Genomic DNA, 20,682 nt, shown 5'->3' with positions numbered 1-20,682 from the left:
CCTATTAACATTGTGGGAATTTCTTTCAGAGCACATATTAACAGCTGCCTGCTGGATTGCTGATGCTCATAATCAGGGTGGATAAAAATCAATGATTTTTTTTAAAAAATCAAAAAAATCGGATTTTTTTGATTTAAATCGGATTTTTTTAAAATAAAATGCTTTTTGAGGAAAATATATTACCATCCAAAGGTTATTCCATCATGAAATAAAGATTAGTTTTTAATTATGTAGAATAAGGCTGTATATGGTTAATTTTTTTGGTAAATAAATTCCATTAATCCATTCACAATGTCATGCTCTTCCAGAGGTTTTTGTAAGATTATTGGGCAGTTTCTCTGCCTACAAGATGTTATCACAGATGCTTGGTTTTGCAGTTCTCAAAACTGAATTTGTGTCAGCTCAGCAGAGATCACATGCCTCTTCTTCACAGCAAAAATGTTATAACATGAACAGAGTTGAGAAAAAGACCTTAATCCTATTGTTCTACAAACCTATGAAGGCAGAATCAACCCCTCCAGTGCTAAGTTTCAAGAAGTTCAGTGAATAGAAACAATATTTTTCTGATTGTTTGGAGTGGAATAGATCTGCACAAGAAGAAACTAAGTGTGAGGAGGGAGGGGCAAGCAGTACAAAATGAAAGTGAAACTTTTTGAGCACAATACTGCACAAGTCTTTGGATCTTTTGTGTGTATGACCTGAGGTTTATCACATTCTTTCCTTGGAGGGAAAAAACCTATAATGGCAGCAGGCCGTAAAAGAGACCCAGTTTGGGAATACTTTAATGAAGTTCCTTTATCTATCGGTAATGCAGGCGTCTACTTGCATATTAAAGTTATACCACCAAGAATTAGTCTATATGTAGAAAACTATGATTTAAATCAAGCCTTAATGACTAGTGATTTAAATCGTGATTTAAATCAGTTTGATTTAAATCAAATCCACCCTGCTCATAATGGTTGTAAAATCATTAATATATAAGAGTGGTGTATAATGAGGTTTATGTAGAAAAAGTAGCTATGGAACTGCATAGACTGTAAAAAAGACATTTGGTTTAAAATATATTATATAGCAGGATATAAGATCATATTTAATAATAGCCAAGTAGTCCTGATCTGGGGATACTTAAATCTGGAGACTGGAACCGTGAATGGACAAGACAGATTTTTCTACATACCTGAAACATGCCCCAGGTCACCCACTTTTAGCCTAAGCTTCCTCTCAGGGTTGTTGTGAGGATAATATAGAGGTGAGGAGACTTACGTAAGCTGCTCTGACTATAGGAGAAAGTGAATTACTCCCTGCAAGTCCTTGCAGGTTCCCCACTGTATAACTGGGCCTGGATCAGCTAGGCCCACACAATTGGACCGTAGGAGAGAAGCTATTGGGAGGGTGGAGGAGGGAAAGCTGAAAACGGAAGCAGGTAAAGGTGGGTGTGAAGAAGAAAAGGAAGGAGGAAAAGGTCAGCTGGGTGGAGGGGAAAATGAGATCCCTGCAGGCCCTTGTGGGTCCCCCAGTTGTGTGTATATATAGACTTTTGAAGTACAATTGTAAGTACATTTATTCATAAGTACATCCTACTTATTTCAGAATGACTGACTTTCTGGGGAAGTTGGAATATAGTGTTTACAGTGCTGCTTCTAATGATTCCAGTCATATTCATATCTATATCTTTTAAAATCCTGTTTGCACCACAGTGTAGGGTTTTAAAAAAAGAGTGGCTAGAATTCTTTTACAATGTAAACAGCATTGCTACACAAAACTGGACACAGAGCACCTTGGTTACTCCTGCATTCTAGTTGTAACACGCTATACTTTGATTGTCTTAAAAATAGATTTTTGCCTGTATGTGTGGTTCAGCAGCAAATAAAGGAGGTAAGATTTGACATAACGCACACACCCCATTTTAAGAGCATCTTGGACAGAATAAGGTTGGTGCATGAGAGAGATTAAAACCCAATAGTGGGTTTCCACCCAAATGTAACTTTAAAAAGGACTAGTCTTGTAGCCAGTGGTTTGAGGTGAAGTATTAATAAATTTGAAATAGGATAAGAATAAAATATATATATATATTTTAAAAAACTTCATAGGATAAAGGATTAAAAAAGGATAAAATTCCTTTTAGATCCTAAATATTAAGACATAAAAATACCCATTGGTTACTTCCTGCTGCTGGTTCATAAGGTTCAAACCGTCTTTGTTGACAAAGAAGTGGATCAAAGCAGAACCTCCTAAATATTTGAGGCATATATAGTATTGTAGGTAAATTTAATTATTAAAGAGAGGAAATGCCAGAATTTCCTTGATAACAGCTGTAATACATTGTCATAAGAAGCATAAAAAGAGTATTCCCAGAAGTCATTTGTAGTTACTTGCTTTCTGCTGACAATAGTGGTATTTTTTCTGAAAGAGATTGTCATAAATTGTACTGACTCAAGTGAGATTTATTTCAAGAAAATCATTATATAACGTCAACTATGTACATGATTTTTTAAGCATTTAATGGTCAGTTTCTTCTACATTTGTCCCCTCTGCATTAGATAGTACCCCTTCTTTTAAATATTGTTCCTTCTGTATCTTGCTGGGTGTTACGAGTACCGGAATGAACAGCAAAATGGAAGCACCTTATATCTGAAGTGTGACGTGAAGTCCTGTAAAGGAAATGAAAGGACATTTGTATTTCAATCATGAGAAGTATGTGAATGCCAAAATATATAGGGTAATCCCAGCCATGATTTACTTTTAAAATCTGTCCTTAGACCGCTGTTCCTTTTGCTGTGTTGTGTGCTGCTATTAACTGGCTTCTAAGGGCAAGGGTTTCTTTGTTTGCACTTTACGGAGGCTCTTATCACTGATTTTGTTATACATTATGAAGCAGTATAATGGACTGTGAAGTCTTCAGAAGATTAATAGTCATTGCAAAAATCTAGTCTCAAAACTGATATTTTATTAAACTCTTAACTTATCTAACTTAGATCCGGAGCATAAAATGCTAAAAGCTGTACTCCTGCTGGTAAGAATATTAACAACAGAAAACATTAAGCACCATCTAAAATTTTGAATATAATTATATTGAAAGTTGGATTGGAATACCTTAGCTCACACTTTTATATAGGTATCTGCAGGTAGAACCTCAGTTGTAGGGCTTCCCCCTCCCCTGGCCAGTAGTCAGAGAGCTACTTGGCACTATTTTATATTCTTAAATTCAGAATGGCTACTTTGGAGCAACAGCTGATGGAGATCATGGAGTGTGTGGTGTGATAATAGCTGCTTTTTTAAATGTGAAGGCTTGCTAATCAGTTATTCTTTGGCAGAAATACTTTTGCATGCTACTACTGTGGTGCAGGCTGCTGCCACCAAACGAAAAGTTGAAAAATCCCCCATGTAATGATGGACATGTCAGATTCTTTATGTGATCGTGTGCATAATTGTGCACATCCACAAATCTTGATAGCCAGCCAGCAGTCTGGCATGATCTTGTCTCTGATACCATGATGAATTTTGAAGGTCCTGCAGAAACACCTGAAGCACTAAGCAAGGTCAGGGGTCATTCCCTGTGTTCTTCCCTAGCTCTGAACTCTGGAAAAGGATTGGACCTTATCTGTGCCTTTTAGGTACCTCCAAACTGCAGCACATCACAACTGAGCCCCCCAACCTTCCTCCTGAACTTGAAGATGGGGGAGGCAGGATCTCTACAAGTTCAAAGATATCTGTAGAACCTTTTTAAGAGCAGAGGAAGGAGGGTACCTTCCCATGTCCAAGTTTGGGGGAGGGGCTGGGGGGGTCATCTGGCACAGTGAAAGCACCTCGAAAGAGACATGCAACACAATTACAGGAATTGCTCTCCCCTTCCCAGCTTCAAGTGAAGAAGAAGGGTTGGAATTCATCATGCCCACCACAGATGAGTAGGAGATTCACCACAGCAATCATGGTATGCAGTTGTAGACTCTTTGCATGTATGTGAGTGATTGCATCGCAGTATCCTATGTGGTTTTGTTTTTTTGTTTGTGTGGCCGTTTGCTTTACATTTGAGCAGAGAACAAAGTTTTCCATAGGTCAAGTTTGCTAGATTTTTTTAAATTGCTGTTTCCGGTAATAGATAATCTTAGATACTGTTGCTGGAGTCTAGTTGGGCTAATTAAACATTTTACTAGTATTTAAGAAATACTATACCCTAGTTTGTGTTTTTGTTTATACATTTAATTATTATTATATTAGAGTAATAAATTCTTGGAATATGTGTTCTTTATTGGCAGATTGTCTTTTAGATAAATCTTAGCCTCTGTTTTTCTAGCTGTATAACATCAGTATTAACTGTTGTGATTTTTTAAAAAAAAATTATATTCTGCCTCTGTCATTAAAAAAACCTGTAGGGTAATTAACAATAAAATCACATAAAACCAATTTTAAAAAATATTGACAAAAATAAAATCCACAAGTCAGGATTCAGTTGAACAGCCAAATTTGTTACCTATATTTAGTCTACAGCAAATGTCTTCCTAAACAATGTAGTTCTTTGCAGTGCCCTGAAAGGTAAGGTAAGTTGAGCCATATCCCTGGGAGTGCTTTCCAAAATCAGATGCTATGAAAGAAAAGTTCTATCCCTAATACTTACCTGCTGTACTGTAAAGGTGTGTAGTGGAATGACATAGATTGTCTTTGGTCTTCATGTAAGCTTTTGGGTGGAAATGTTCCTTCAAATATCATGTGCCTATGCTTTAAAGGTTAAGGCAGATTGTGAATTGGACCTGGAAGCAAAAAGACAGCCAATGAAATGGATCAATATTGGCTTGATATGGTTTGAGTAAAGAAGAGTGCCAGTTAAAATTCTGGCAGCTGCATTTAATACCAGTTGTAGTTTCTGAGTGCTTGTCGAAGTCATTTCTGTCCAAATTGTATTATGTTACTTCAGTCTGCAAGTTATGAAGGAACAAATAATGCTGGCCAGGTCAAGTCACTCTTCTTCAGGAATGCTGGATTCCTTGATCTGCAATTCTCAGGTGTAGGTATTTTTGCTTGTAAATGAAGCTTACCTGAGGATATGGCTTATGGGAGGCAGCAGGGAATTGTGACAGTCTCAGTCCTTCCAAGTCACCATTTTGTGCCTGGCTGCAGTTGGTGAATATGGGGGCATGGGGTGGGGGGGTCTGTTCTTTTCTTTTAGTAGCCATACTGAAAAGGACATTAAACAGAAGTATGAAGGAAAATGTCAACAAAAAAGTCCACCCTCATGATTAAAAAATACTGGATATGATTGCTAAGTGTGTATTGAATGAAAGTGTTTGAATGGTTATTTTCTCAGCTGATGGTCCTTCTAGCTTTGAATAGAATTCCCACAGATGCTGATGCCAAGACACTGTTGGCCACTATGAATTACTTTCTTCTCTGACACCCTTTCCAATTCCACCACAACTTGAGACCCCTCTTCTTTCCAGAGTTCTCCATGCAGTGTTGAGGAGGAGGGGAATCATGCTAGGTGTAGACCCGGTCTCCCATCATGACATACACACAGAGGACTTTGAGGAGGAAGGTGGTCTGCCTCATGTTGGATTTGTGGGAATGCAAAGTATTAGGATTCCCTCTTGCTGTTTTTGTTTTCATAGTATGGTGAGTGAACAACTCACTTTTATGCTGTGTTCTGAAGTCATTCTTAAGGGGTGAGGGGTGACAATCACAGTGCAAAGCCTTGGAGAAAGGGCAGGTCATTTGTGCTCTGTGTATGTTTGAAGGTTCTCCAAAGCTGTGGGAGGGGCTTCTTGTTTCTTTCAAAAACCTGCAACTCCCACTACAACTCCCTGCAGCTCTTCTAGCCCTAATCTATGCTAGAGGAGTGGGAGGTGACCACAATTAAGGGCTGTTTACCAAAATCTGTGTACCATGGTTCTTAGAGGTTTTCAGATAATTTTACCTATATCAATTAGTTCTTGATGTAAATAAGAAAAAAATAGGTAAGACTTCTGTTATCAGAGAAGCTTCATTCTGCTTCCTAACTTTTAACCATGTTAAGAGATTGATAGTGTTGTATCTGTGCCAACTGTATTAGGTCTCTCTTCTTTAAGCAATGCATTTGTGACATCTAAAACTTGCATTAGTCACAATAAGTTTGTTTGTGAGGTAGGTTGGGTTAGGTAAAGAGATACTGACTGGGCCAAGGTCATCCAGTCAACCTCATAGTAAATTGAGATTTGCACTTTAGCCCAGGCTAATGCCAATGACAGTACACTAATAAAAGGTGCAAACAATTCATAACTGATTTTTTAAAAAAAGAAATAGTGCTGGATGAATCTTCTGGAACATGTTCAGCAAGGGAAACGTTGACTGTTACCCGGCAGGTTCAGTATGTGGTTAACTAAATAGCCTTTGTTCAGTCAAGTGGACAAATTCTAGATAAGGCAAATATTCTCTGAGAACTAACGCTTTGTGGTGTATTGAGGAAGCATTTAGATTCTGCTGTATGGGCTTATCTAATACATTCATTTTTCAGCATTTGAATTAAAATGTCTATCAAATAAGTTGTATAAAATGTCAGATGTATTTACACAAACTCTTTTTAGGGAGTTGCAGTGAACTGTTGTTTCATAACTTCTGCAACATCAATTAAATGCTGTCCTGAAATCTCATATTGTGTAATCTTTAAATTAGTATTGACATGAATGGATTGCTGCAGATTTTACAGTAAGGGGAAGAAAATGTACAATGCAGTCTGCTTCTCATTTACCCACTCCTTTTTGTTACAACACCCAGTTTCATCTGGAATGCCAGCACACAGTAATGTCCTAATCTCTTGTTATTAACTACATTACATTGCATTGTTGATTGTGCCAGGATACAGGGAACAATATAATTTTCTCCAATTTGTGTTCCCATCTGTTCCCTGAGCACTAAGATGATAGTAAAGGTGACAGCAAGCCACAAATATACCCTTCTAGGCTGATTATTTTTAAGCTTGCTTGCTGATTCTAGCCTCCATAGGCAGCTTTTAAAATTCATTTAGCTATTCCAAAAGCTGATTAGATACCAGTTTTAAAAATTTTACCTAAAGGATAATTTATTGTATTGGACTAACCAATGACATTACAACAGGGTGACCTATCCCAGGTCACCTTGGGGTGGAAGTAAAGTTGTTTGAGAACATGTAATGTATGTTGAATGTGAACTATGGTTTATAGCTTCATGTGATATGCAGAACTCTAGCAGTTGTTCAGTATTAATAGTAAGTCTAGGTTGGGGAAGTAAATTACACACAGAGTTGTATTTTTACCTCATCTAGTTAACATCCTGGGTGTGAAAAGACTCTTAGTAGAAATGATCCAAAGGAGTTAGCCGTGTTAGTCTGTAGTAGCAAAATCAAAAAGAGTCCAGTAGCACCTTTAAGACTAACCAATTTTATTGTAGCATAAGCTTTCGAGAATCACGTTCTCTTCATCAGAAATGAAATACTCATTCTCTCCACATGTAATTCTTGGTCATCTTGATTTTCCCTATTAGTTCATTTTCACATTAAATACATGAAATATTAATCTGTTCTGTTTTTTCCTTCCACTTGGCAATATCCAACATAATTATGAGTTGTCAGAAAAACAAAAAAACAACAACAGACCTTTAAAACAAATACTGTCACACTCTAGTAGAATCATTAACACAGGAAACAGTTTATCTATTGTGTGCTGGTGGTATATGTCTAAAAACACTTTCAAGAAAACACCTTTGTACATGAGAAATTTGAGTGTCTGCAACCTCAGTAAATGTGGTTGTACTGAAACTATGAGTACCCACATACATGTAATATATCTGAGAGGTTTTAAATGATCTTCTTGACTCCCGCTAACCTGTACTTTCACTTTTGTATGTGTCACGCTCTTGCTACATTAGCTCTTTCATGGCTGCATTTATAGGAGCAGAGAAGTATTGCAAAGTGTTGAGATTGTGTGGCTTTGGCTTTTCCTAGCTGGCTGAGGATGGTTGAGGATGATTGCTGTTCCCATCCCCTTTGCTGTGGCTTTCTGCATTAATCAACTGAGGACTTTTGCTTTTGTGTCTGTTTTATGGGCTTCTGGGAAGCATCTGACTAGCTGCTGTTGGAAACAGAATGCAGCATTAAATAAATTAACCTATGGGCTGATTCAGTAGCTATACGCTACTTTGTTAGGTACTGTCTGCCGATCTAGACAAGGACCTACTAGGGAGCTTCCACATTTCTAAACCTTCCGAGGTTGGTAAAATGAGTACCCAGTTTCCTGGGGGTAAAGTGTAGATGACTGAGGAAGGCAATGGCAAACCACCCCATAAAAAGTCTGCCAAGAAAACGTCATGATGTGATGTCCCCCATGGGTCAGTAGTGACTCAGTGCTTTACATTTTAAAAAAAACATACCATATAAATGAGTTATGCTTGTTTAAGAAAGATTTCATCTCTATCCTTAGCTTTATGCTTGTTTTTCAAATTTTCTGTTATCGTATCGTTTTGTATCTCTTTCATTGAATGTCTTAACTGCTGTTTATTATTGTACTTTGCTCAGTGAATGACCTAGCTTTTGATTAAATTGTATTTTCACTTGCACTGTACTATCTGCTGTGGATCTCAGTGAGAAAGGCGGACTATAAATAAATAATTTATATAATAATAATTTATATTAAATAAATAATACCACTTTCAATAGACACATTAAGATAACTCAGTTTCAGTTACAACAGGAGTCTAGTGGCACTTTAAAGACTAACAAAATTTATTCCCAGCATAAACTTTTGTGAGTTAGAACTCACTTCATCAGATCTTCCTAGGCACAATATGGTGCTGGAACTCTCTACAGTAAATGAAAGCATTTAAGTAGATGTGTGTGTGGTGCCCTCAAGTCATAACTGACTTATGGCGACCCCTGTCAGGGTTTTCATGGCAAGAAACTATCAGAGGTGGTTGCCGTTGCCTGGCTCTGCAACCCTGATCTTTGTTGTAGGTCTCCCATCTAGTTACTAATCAAGGCCAACCCTGCTTAGCTTCTGAGATCTGATGAGATCAGGCTCACCTGGGCTATCCAGATCAGGGCATTTAAGTAGATACTGTCTTGTAAATAGAAATACTAATGCTAGATGATGCAGGGCAGTTTGGAAAGTGGAGCTATTGTCAGAAGCACAGATATTCTGTGATTGTTAGTGGTTCCCTAACTATAGGGAAGGAACTATAGATTAAGTTTGTCGTTTTGGAATGTCTGGTGAGAAAATGAGTCCCTTTGTTCTATATTTTCAAGAATGAGAAAAATATTTCACAGTATAGAGGCCTGATATACAGTGCAGTACAAATCTGTTTCAAATTTGGTCAGTGACTATGCTGCAGGGATTATTTTCTGCATCTTACTGTTCCCATGCATGTGTGTGCAAATTGTTTAAAATCATTGGTTGAGAATAAGCACAGAACTTCCTGTATCTCTTGTGCAAGTGCATCAACACACTGTTGATGTAGGAGAACACCACTTTGGAACTTATTAAAGAATACAAGAAATGGTAGAGTTGAGTAGCCAATGGTTTCCTATATTTTGTAATATTTCTTGCAAAATTTTGAATTAATAAATATTGGAGGAAATGCACAGTTAAGTTGATGAAATGTTTTTAAACGTATCAGTTCCTGGGATATTTTGCAGTAATATATATTTTCTCTTTGTATCCTGCTATATAGCCTTTAAAAGGTCCTCAAGATGGCTTGCACAATATAAAATTAACATGAGTCACCAATCACTGATAATAATCTAACTATTAAAACCTTTAATGGAGTCCAAGTCAAATCTGTTTTCATAGTGCATTAATTTTGTCAGTTTGAGTGGAGCAGAGTGTGAACTAATGAGAATTCTCTGGTTTACACTCTCTTTTATGTGTCGCTCTTCCTACATGTGGTGCTTGAGCAATAGAGGGCATCATTGCTCACCATCCATGTTTTTGTAGTACCTGCTACTTCTGTGAATATAGTGAGGTATTGGGAAAATGTATGTCTATTTTTGCTCTTCCCTTGGGAAATGCAGGGGCTGCTGAATTAGCATGTTCTTTTACTGGTTTATAAAATTGCTATTGCAGAAGAAGTTTTTAAAATCATACACGCTACTTGGCTGCCTGTTACCTTTTTTGAAAATTTTTGCTCTTCTAAGGGAGAACTCTTTGACACATCTGTTTGGAAATAAGTCATTTTATTCAGTGAATATTACTCTCACGCTTCTGGATGTAGGCTTCTGGATGGGATCCAATGACCTACGGTCTTGTGTTTTATGTGCTATGTAAGAACTTGCATTTAGAGAACAGTGGCAAAGGATACCACCACTTCTTTGGCACACAGGGAGGGGGCAACTTCCAATGATAAAGCAGAGTAAGAGGAGGTTGGCTCTGTCACAGGGAAATTGATGGTAAGTCTTGCTTTATTCAGAACAGAATTAACTATTCTTTCTGATGAGCTATATTGAGACTGGAACAATTTAGTTATCATTAACTCTGAGTTGGGGTGAAAAGTGGGGTAGACAAGTTTGCAGGTAATACATGGTTTTGTTGGTGGAGATCTGAATTGGCTGTGTGACTGCTAACTACATGGGGAAGAGATGTTGATATCAGTAGAAAGAACTTGCTTTGCGTGCTGTGGCAGCGTAAAGGCAAATTCATTGTTAACTTAGTAAGCAATTAAAATAAATCAGCAAGTATCATAATTCCATAAATTCATATTATTACCACAGATAGAATACTATATGCAGTTTTGGTCACTCTGTCTCAGCATTGATCTTATAGAACTTGACAAGGGCGCTAAAATGATGATTGTGTTAGAATATATTTCCCTATGAAGGAAGATTTAAAAGGATCAGGTTTGTTTGTTTGTTTTGGAGAAAATATGTTAATATAATCCTAAGAAGACTTTAAAGGGTCAGTTGAAGAGCCAGTTAGAAGGGTGTAACTCTGTGTATGAGTAGGTGTGGATGTGATAAAAGCATATAAAACTTTGAAGTGTGTGTAGAATGAAGAGAGAGATTATTATCAGAATTTACTGCTCAAGTCATTAAGTGAAACTTTTTACTATTGGGTAATGTTGAAATGAAGTGTCTTTTTCATGCAGCACATAATTATCTCATGGAATTTCTTCCACAAGATTTACTAATGATCAGTAGCTTAGTACCTTAGTGGAAAGTATACCTAATCTTGCCTAGTGCTTAAAGTTCTGTAGAACATGAATATGTTCAATATACTTAGCTTTTAAATAAGTTATATATGCTGCCCATTTCATAACTATAATGTTTTTAAATATCCTTTCCAAGCTTCTAAGAATAGCGTTAGAATTTTGATTTCATCTTTTAATATTATCTTTGACTTCATTATAGCAAAGTGAGAGAGATTGTTTATATTTGCTGATGTTGATAATTCACAGAATTTTACTAATAATATAATCTACTTCATTTACAGGAAGTGTCCATCAAAGCTTGCTTGCTTCAACAGAAACAAAAAAGTTAATGGGCAAAAGTACAGTTTTTAGGTAGGTAGATATTTTCCTAGTGTGTGTAGGTTTTTCTAGAAAATACTTTAAATTATTAGAAACAGATGATAAAATGAAATATTTCAGGATGGAATCCAGGATTTAAAAAGTTACCTTGAATCTTAGGTACTTCTGTGAATTTTCCATATGTCCAACTGACTGAACAGTAGTATTTGGGATTGGTGTGTGTTTTGCTTATTAATAAGTACTAAATTGTGGGGAAAAGAAATGCCTAGTTGGCACTGTTGCTTTCAGATTCTTATGACAGATTTGTTTTTAAACTGGGTTGTTAATATTTATCTGATTCTTTGTAGGATCCCTTGCAGTTTTAATGGGTCGTTCTTATTTATGTATTGATTTAATTGTGGTGATTCTTTTATTTTAACTGTGTTTACATTAATTTTGTGGTTTTGCTGCTGTTGCCAAGGAGAAAATATATCGGATGCCAGAATTGTTAGGTGTTTTGAGATTTTCCAGCTCTGATTTTCATGATTAATAAAACATAGTATGGATTAAATTTCTTCAAAGATAACTCACATATATTATCCATATAGTTTAAGATTTATATGTATCTACATGGGCGCATTTTGATGCCTATCAGTTTGCCTCTGCTTGAAGAACTTGTTTTCTGACGTAATGTTTATAGTCTTTCAATATTCTATCATTTTCCAAACTAAAATATAAACTACTTGTTAACTGACCATTTATGATCCCATAATGTAAACAGAGTGCCTCCTCCCATTTTATCTTATCTGCTAGTGCCACATACGTGCAGCCACATGTCATGTCTTTATGTTGTAAGGCAGACCTTGACAAATTTTTCTTTAACTCCGTGAGCCAACTCAAAAATTTAGGAGCCAGACTATTTTTCCATATTCAGCATTTTGTATTTCAGTGACCATATTTTCTCAATATTGCTTCCATAATACATAATCTTAAACTTTATACAGTTTCTTGTAGTTTTATTAAAGTTATGACAAAAGTGTTGTTGTAGTGTATAAATAAATATGGGGTAACCCTGGTTGTCATCACCACAACAGATAGTTAATCTAATAACTTCTCCCCAATTTCTGATAATTTCAGTGTTGCTTTAAAAAGCTCAATTTAATTGAATATTAACGCCAGTATAAAAAGCAACTGGTTAAGAATGAATTCATCTACCACCACTGAATGGTGTAAAGTGAACATATAAACAACCAGTGACAAGGATTTCATGCACATAACATTTTTTTTTGGTTATAAAACCAAACATATTCTCATGGGAAATCATAAACCTGGGATTTGTCAAGCTCTGTTGTAAGGAAAATCACTTTTCTTGTATTGTACATCAGGAAGGGAAGTTGTCATTCAAGTTAGTTATTTACTTTGCTACTTAAGAATGCTTCTGTTTATCATTAGTAATCTGGAAGAGGCAGTGGGTTGTCATTGTTTTCATAGTTGATGAAATTATAGCATCATGTCAGTTCCTTATATTTGTTTTCTGTCCAAATAAGTTAGAAGTAAAAAAATTCCCTTGGAATTAAATAGATATTTAACTAGAAAAGTGTAAGGATTGGAAATTAATGCAAATTCTTTGGCTTTGCTTATCAAAATATTACCTAACAGATTAATAATTGTTTTTGCTGTCATATATTTGTTTCAGTTAATAACTGATACATCAGCTTAAAAGGGGTACAGTAATTGTCCCAATTTGTATTTGCAAGTATATGATTTCAGGCATAGTTAACAAGTTTCATAGTGACCACCATACACAGCCAGAATCAGTAAATTTGCAACCATTTATCTTAGGACAAAGTGATTTTTAAAAAAGCAGAAAAAATCATAACAGTTAGCAAAACATGTCAAGCATTTTTGAACTGAAAATGACATGCTAAAAGAAAATGTCGTGGAAGCAAAAAAGTTAATTCCAGCTTCTCCACCACTTTGGTCCCCATCCATAGGTCTTCACTTGTGTCCACTCTAGGTTCTGCTGTCCACTGCTATCCATGCAATCGCACAATGCTGCAGCTCTGTCATCATTTCCTGATTTCCCTTGGGAAGGGAACCATATCTGCTTCCCTCTTCACTAGTTCTCCATGTTGGTAGCTGGAGTCTTCCCAGTGACTCAGTATATGGGTAGCTGCTGCTGCCAATGACTGGATTGGGATTCTAATTTATGGGATTGTAAGACTGTATGTAAGGCATTGTTTTGTAGCTGAGTTAGAAATAACCATTTGAGACAATGTAGGTAAATGTAGGCAATGTAGGCAATTTTGATAGTTTTATGGATTTATTATTTAATTGATTATGGTCTGCGTTTCTCATTGAGATTGTGTGGTCTGCATGATGTAAATCAGTGCAATCTATAGGATTATAATAAAGATAATCAGAATAGATTACAGAAATTTGAAACAAAGCAAGAAGTGTTAGACATATGTTAAACAATGAATAAAATGGTATTATATAAGTAGAAAGTGCAGGGGAGCAGAGTAATATATACAGCAAACCGATAATACATACTATATGCTGTTGTATAGTACAATCCCCTTTATAAAAGCATCTTTCTGAAGCATTGAATTACACCACAGCCCTGTGATCTGTGTAAAAAAAGCCCTTCTGAGTAATTCAGTTTTGCCTAGTTACCAGAAAGCATCTAGAGTTGGGGCCTTCCTGATCTCATTAGGCTGGCCGTTCTATAACGTGGGGGCCACAACTGAGAATGTGTGTACACAGGCGGCTCTTTAATTTTGCCCATTTGCCAGGTGGCACTCGCAAAAGGCCCTGCTTGTATAACTCTGCTCCTGTTGATTTGTTCATCAGTTGTTTGTGATAAAAGTGCCATCAACTGCCCCAGTGTTTAGGTGGAAGGTTTTGGTTTGTGAACTTAGAAAAGATGACAGCAAACTACAGGAGGAGATTCGAATATGTAATTTATCTGTCATCTGGAATATAATAGTTGATTTATCCAAGTTTGCATAATACACTTTTAACACAGTTATAATATAGTACAGGAAGTTTCTTTATTTAAACCTTTTCATGAAGCAGTATATTCTGAAACACATTCCCTCAGATCTTTGATTAATCAGGCTTCTACATAAGGCATCAAGCTAGATTTGTAGCATCTTTTTCACATTCAACTTTGTGTTTGTCATACTATTTCTTATTTGCACAGCCAGGGTTTACTCTTTGTGTTTTGTATCTGCTGTTAAAACCTGTGTCCATGCTTAAATGTCAACTAAACCTGGAGTTGACCATGTTAGGTTTATAGTGCCTCAGAACCTTTTGTTTGGAGTCCATACACTCCATGTTCCTCAGTGACCAGCCCGTGGCATACGGTATTGTCAGGGTTCTGTGAAATCGATCGAGTCATTGAGCTGAGTATGAATTTCAGGCCTTATATTGCCTAATCCTATGACAGTACCCTTGCTGGCCTGTCCTAGTGCTGTAGCTAGGAGTTGCTGCATCCTGTTAATTGTTGCTGTCTGCATAATATTAGACTCCTATTCACTATGTTTACCTTATATCTTCTGATGAATAGCTGAAGCCTCTTTTGCTTCCTCAACCTGTTGATGTCTAGTGGTTTTTAAAGCTGTACTGGTTTTGCTATTCCGATCACTTTTTCAGCACATACTTATGATTGAGACTAGTTGCCGGTATTATGCCTACATCAAAGAGGTAGCTAGCATTAAGCCTACATCAAAGATGAGAACTCCCTGGGCTGTTATCAGCTGAGCAAGCAGTCATGTGTTATTTCCAATTTATGAGTAGTTGGTTCACTTTCTACCCTTGATTAAGAAAACTTTCCCTACACAAAATCTAGCCATGTTAGAATGGACAGCCCTGGCTATTCACATTCTCTTTGTATATTTCTTTAGTTTCCCCCTCATTTAGCCATCTTTTATATTCATAGTTGTTTGCCTTGTAGTGACATACCACTGAGAACACAATATTTTTATAGTGGTGGGGGTGGGGGGAGCACTATGCTCTTGTGTTGTATTTCTCCCTGTTCAGAAGCAGTGATGAAAGTGGCATTATCTGACAAAGAATATTCTGCCTTATTTTACCATATGCATGACTGTTGTTGGCTAGGTTGAGTCTTCTCTTCTTCTTCCTTACTAGGAGCAGCTGCCATCAAGGATTTCTCTTCTTATCATCACTTTGCTCAGCCAAAGTAAAAGAGGAGATAATCCCCTGAGCCTGTTAAATATGCATTCCATTTTGTAGGTGATAATTACATTCTCAGGAGATTTGTGCAATGGGATATGCTAGTAGTGAAGTGAAAGCTCTAGTTAAATGTATTGGGGAAATATGGAATATTCTTTGGTGCAGTAGAAAAGTGTTTAAATAATAGCTTTTGCTGAATCCTAATTTCACTGGTGAGAGAGAACAACACAAGTTGGTCTAATATAGCCATCCTCTAAGTGCCGGAGTTTGTCTTCTTTCTGTGGTCTGGATTGCCACAATAACCAGACATGCACATTGATAAAGTGTTAATAGTGTCCTGCCTAACACGTATTTGAATTGCCTAACAGGTATTTGAATTGATAACTACTGATGTACAGTAGAAGCTGAGAGATGATAGATTTATACCTTTCAGGTGGTTGTCAGGGCATACAGCTAATGAAGCGTTTTTTACATCTTTGTGAATGTAAATGTTATTTATTAGAACAGAGGGTACAAATCCTACCCCTGACTGATTTAAAGAGCTATAAACAAGAATTGGGTTGCATCTACAGTGTCAAATTGGTTTTAAGAGAAGCCTCCCATAGTCTTCGTGTTAACCTTTCCTGTATTTTGAGGAATGAATCATTATAGCATAAAACAAGGCTTTCGTTAGAGCATCTGTAAACCAAGGAAACATTTTATTTCATTTACAAATAACCATGTACAAAGCATAATACTGTTTTCTTGTTATCTAGGTGACAAACAGCATGTTTGGTGCTTCAAGAAAGAAGTTTGTAGAGGGGGTCGACAGTGACTACCACGATGAAAACATGTACTACAGCCAGTCTTCGATGTTTCCACATCGATCAGAAAAAGATGTAAGTTTTGTGAATCTTTGTGTATTTTTCACAAGTTTAAAATGAATGTTTTTTCCTTCTAAAATCAGGCACATGGAACTAGAACTTCATACTGTTTTCAAGTGTACTCCATGTATTTCAGATCTATATAAAGGACTAGATACATTCAGGGAGGAGAGATTCATTGGTGACTAATTGGCTAAAATGAGCTTCCATAATCAGGCAGTAAATCTCTGATTACCAGTGCTAGGAGGCAACATTGGGTGAAGGCTTAGCCATTGTGTCCTATTGGCCCTCCAGAATAACTGGCTGGCCACTGACCCAGTAGGACTGCTCTTATGTTCTTACATTGTAGGCATTGGTTTCAATATAAACAGGAATACTTATAGGAGCCAGTATCAAATGCTGAGGTGCACATGTAGTCTTGTGCTTAAGATTCTTCCAACTGTATTATAAGCTATCTGATTGCAGCATGGTTCAGTATGGCTGAAAAACTCAATCTGGGTGTGTATATTTCAGGTAACCTGGAATTAGAAAACAAGTGGAATGTGTTCTACAGTAAGGAGAGCAAAAATTAGCAGAGTCACCTTTATACCCCTTGAAACGTATAAGATTGTGATGGCTCTTCCCAGTTGTTTAATTCCAATGCTGGGGAGTAAACTGCCTCTCAACATGGAGGGCCCATTTTGTTGTCATAACTAATAACTTAATAGATCTGCTTGTCATAAATTTTTCAAAGTCCTTAGATGCTCCTTTTCAGAACCCAGAGGTTCTTCTGCTTGTGCCATTCTGGTAATGCCTGCACATTCACATTGAATTCCATTGAAATAAAACCTGAGGATTATCCACAGTGTTACAAAACTGAGATGTAGCTGTCCTGTTTATATTCATGGAAGTTTTCATTAGCGTAATAAAACAATACAATAAATACTGTTGCAATACATAAAATCAATAATACAGTAATAGTGGATCATTCACTTAGAGAACAATAAAATAAAAGCGGTTCAATACATCCAATAAACAATGCAATATTAGGAGGAGAATAGAAACCACCTAAATTTTTTCACAGATAATCAGAAACTCTTTTCCCTTTTTAAGAAGTGCATTCCTGAACAATTATGTTTCATAACACTTCTGTTTTCCTTTATAAAAATGCCCCCCTGAACTGTTCTCTGTTAAACATACTACAGAACAATATAAGTGTGGAAGCCTTCTTGACCTTGTAAGGTAGGCCATTATTCCAGGTGGAAGCCACAACAGAGAATGCAGGGTTCTGTGTCAGCTGGAGTTTCTGAAATGTCTTCAAGGGCAGGCCGATGTAGAGCATCTTACAGTAGTCTAGTCTAGAAGTTACTATGGTATGAATCTATGTGGCTAGATCAGCTGGGTCAAGATTGGGTGCATCAGGTGGTCTAAACAAAGAAAAATAGAGCAGGGTATCCAGCATGTTTATGATGCTCAACTCCAAAACTATGAATGATAGGGATTGAACCGCATGAGAGAGAAAACTAATAGGGCAGTCCTAAGCAGAATTTCTCCAGTCTTATCCTATTGAAATCAACGGACTCAGACTAGACTAACTCTGTTTAGGATAACTTTATAAGTCTTGCAGGCCCCCACAGGTCAGGTATGGCAATGCTGACAACTAGGGGTGTGCACCTGAAAAATATTCGGGGAAAAGTTTTGGAAAACCCCGAAATCCAAAGTGGCATGCTGCTTCACAGACCCCACGGTTCCAGTGCGGGGTCTGTGAAACTGTCAGTTTCACAGATGGGATCTGTAAAACTGACAGCCCAGGCAGCAGGAAAAGAGGCTGTCAGTTTTACAGACCCCCGCATCAGTTCCAGCGTGGGGTCTGTGAAACTGACAGCCTCTTTTCCTGCTGTCCAGGCTGTCAGTTTCACAGACCCTGCTCTGGAACCGGTGTGGGGTCTGTGAAACTGACAGCCCGGGCAGCAGGAAAAGAGGCTGTCAGTTTTACAGATCCCACACTGGTTTCAACCCATCGGCGGAACCCAGCATGGGATTTGTGAAACTGACAGCCCCTTTCTCCTGCGTAGGGGCTGTCAGTTTCACATACCCCATGTTGGGTTCAGCCGATGGGCTGAAACCGGTGCGGGGTCTGTGAAACTCCGAACCGGCCATGGAATGGCTGGAAAAATTCATTTGTTCCGTAAAAACACGTTCCCATGGAATGCGTGTTTCGGTGCAAACGAACCAGCCATTCCATACAGAGTTTTGTTCCGTGGTTTGTTTCGTGCCCATCTCTAGTAATCATACATGGAAATGTGTGCATGCAAGCAGATGTGTGTATTTATGTTCTAGCATTATTTTGACTAGCTTAAAGTAACTAAAAGCACTAGAAAACTAATAAGCATTATGCAAACCCTTATACCATCCCCAGCTCAAGAGAAGAAATGGGGTACTCATGTAAGGAAAGTGAAACAAAAAGTTACCAGTTTTAGTCTCAATTTTGCTTCAGCTTGTTACTGAATGTTAGCAAAAGAAGGGAAATAACACCATGGGCAAGCTGGGACAAGTCTGGTCCAAGCCCAGGAGCCAACAGCGTTGTGCACGGGGAGGGGCTGTAATTTTTAGTTCCTCCATGGGCAGTTGAACTGAGCACTGGGGGTTGTCTTGTCAGTGCTTCATGGCCTACATTTAGCTCATCTAACATGATTGATTTGCAGCACAGAAGCCCTAACAACTGTAGCTAAATAGAGACTATATTGACATATGTGGGGCAGAAACTTTTCCAAAGAAAATACAGCATTGGAAAATTTTCCATTGCATATCACTGATGTACATTTATAGTAAGAACCACATAGTGATATAAATACTCATTTTGGATTACTCTTGGACGTGAGAAAATGGTGGCAAATAGTCTTTACTTGCAGTAAATCTTGAGAAATCTATGTATGTATTCTGCATTTCTTAGTGAGAAGTTAGTTCCCTTAACTTCAAAGACAGACTGCCTTATAGAGAGTTCCATAGCCTAAATGCTTTCTAAAATTATTTTTTGCTTGGTGGTAGTGTTGGTAAGACAGTATGTAGGATACTGAAACGCACAAGTATGTGCTGAAGCACATCAGGACTCAGTTTTCTGTTCCTTCTGCAATTCCTTTTAGCACACTGGAAGCTTCTCCTGAGTTTCCCCCACCTATGGAGCAGGTTTTGTGGGGGAGGTGGCACTCAGCCATGGCAGCTCTGTATTATCACAGCATGGGCATCCTTCAAATACTTGGTTTCTGTATTTATAACAATGTTTTGCTAGTTTTTTGGGGTAAAACTTTGAGCTGATGAAGTTATTTTACAACTACCTTATCTTACTTTGTATTAAGAGTGTAGTGCTTTAGAAAGACTTCATTATCCTGACTATGATTGACTTTTTAATTTTCATATCTAGATGTTGGCATCACCATCAACATCAGGTCAGCTGTCTCAGTTTGGGGCAAGTTTATACGGGCAACAAAGTAAGAATGCTATTTTTATTTTTAAACAGGCACCTTTAGTGGTATATATGTTTTAAGAATGTGCTGATTTGTTATAGACTTCCTTTTTTGGCTCTCTGTATGACTTCAGCATGTTCATATTATTTTCTGAAACTGGGCTTGAAACAGCCATCACTGGAATAAACATGAAACATGGGTTTTGGGATAGGTAATCTCTCATGGTTCTGATGGGAAAATAATCTGGGTTCATTATAATACTTCATTGAATGTCTGAAAATAATCCAGTAGGACCTGGCAAAATTGGGAAAGCAAAGCTGGAAACAGCATTGCCTTTAAAGATCTGTCTCAGAATGCATGCACACATGTACATGGTAACATGATCAAGCCCTATATTCGTGCACTACTCCCCATGATATAAGTGTGATAGTTGTTTTTCTTCCTCATAGATCAGTGCTGATTCTTATAAATAATCAAAATTGTTTTATTGACTAGCCATTATTTAATTTATGAAGTCCTATGATTCATCACTATTCAAAAAGACCATACTTGGATGGCCAAAAAAGAGTATGCAAGTGATGTGTGGGTATGTGTTTTTTGCTATCCTTTCCCACACTCCTGGACTAGAGAACCTGGGGTAGCATTTATGATAAACGGAGACTCTTTTTGCTTCTCCAAAGCTGATGTGAGAGCAAAGTTGGCAGGCACTAGGAAGCCTGAGAAAATAGTTTTGCCAAGTG

At 37.4% G+C, this 20,682-nt stretch overlaps 1 protein-coding gene across 5 annotated transcripts in view; it reads left to right on the top strand.

Annotated features, from left to right (window-relative positions):
- The window catches only part of CNOT2 (CCR4-NOT transcription complex subunit 2), a 58,465-nt gene that overhangs the window by 14,797 nt on the left and 22,986 nt on the right, over positions 1 to 20,682 (top strand). For 2 of the 5 annotated variants that reach the window (XM_054988968.1, XM_054988969.1), the window contains exons 2-4: positions 11,424 to 11,493; positions 16,392 to 16,514; positions 19,900 to 19,966. In XM_054988968.1, the coding sequence (XP_054844943.1) occupies positions 16,404 to 16,514; positions 19,900 to 19,966 (178 nt within the window). In that variant the 5' untranslated portion in view covers positions 11,424 to 11,493; positions 16,392 to 16,403. Of the gene's footprint in view, positions 1 to 3,913; positions 3,932 to 11,423; positions 11,494 to 16,391; positions 16,515 to 19,899; positions 19,967 to 20,682 lie in introns of those variants that run through there. The other 3 variants (XM_054988970.1, XM_054988966.1, XM_054988967.1) reach the window with 2 other exon arrangements.

The sequence above is a fragment of the Eublepharis macularius genome, chromosome 9 (genome assembly GCF_028583425.1).
Source record: "Eublepharis macularius isolate TG4126 chromosome 9, MPM_Emac_v1.0, whole genome shotgun sequence".
Classification (NCBI taxonomy): Eukaryota; Metazoa; Chordata; class Lepidosauria; order Squamata; family Eublepharidae; genus Eublepharis; species Eublepharis macularius.
Note: the sequence above shows the minus strand (reverse complement) of the source record. Positions and strands in the feature narration are given on the sequence as shown.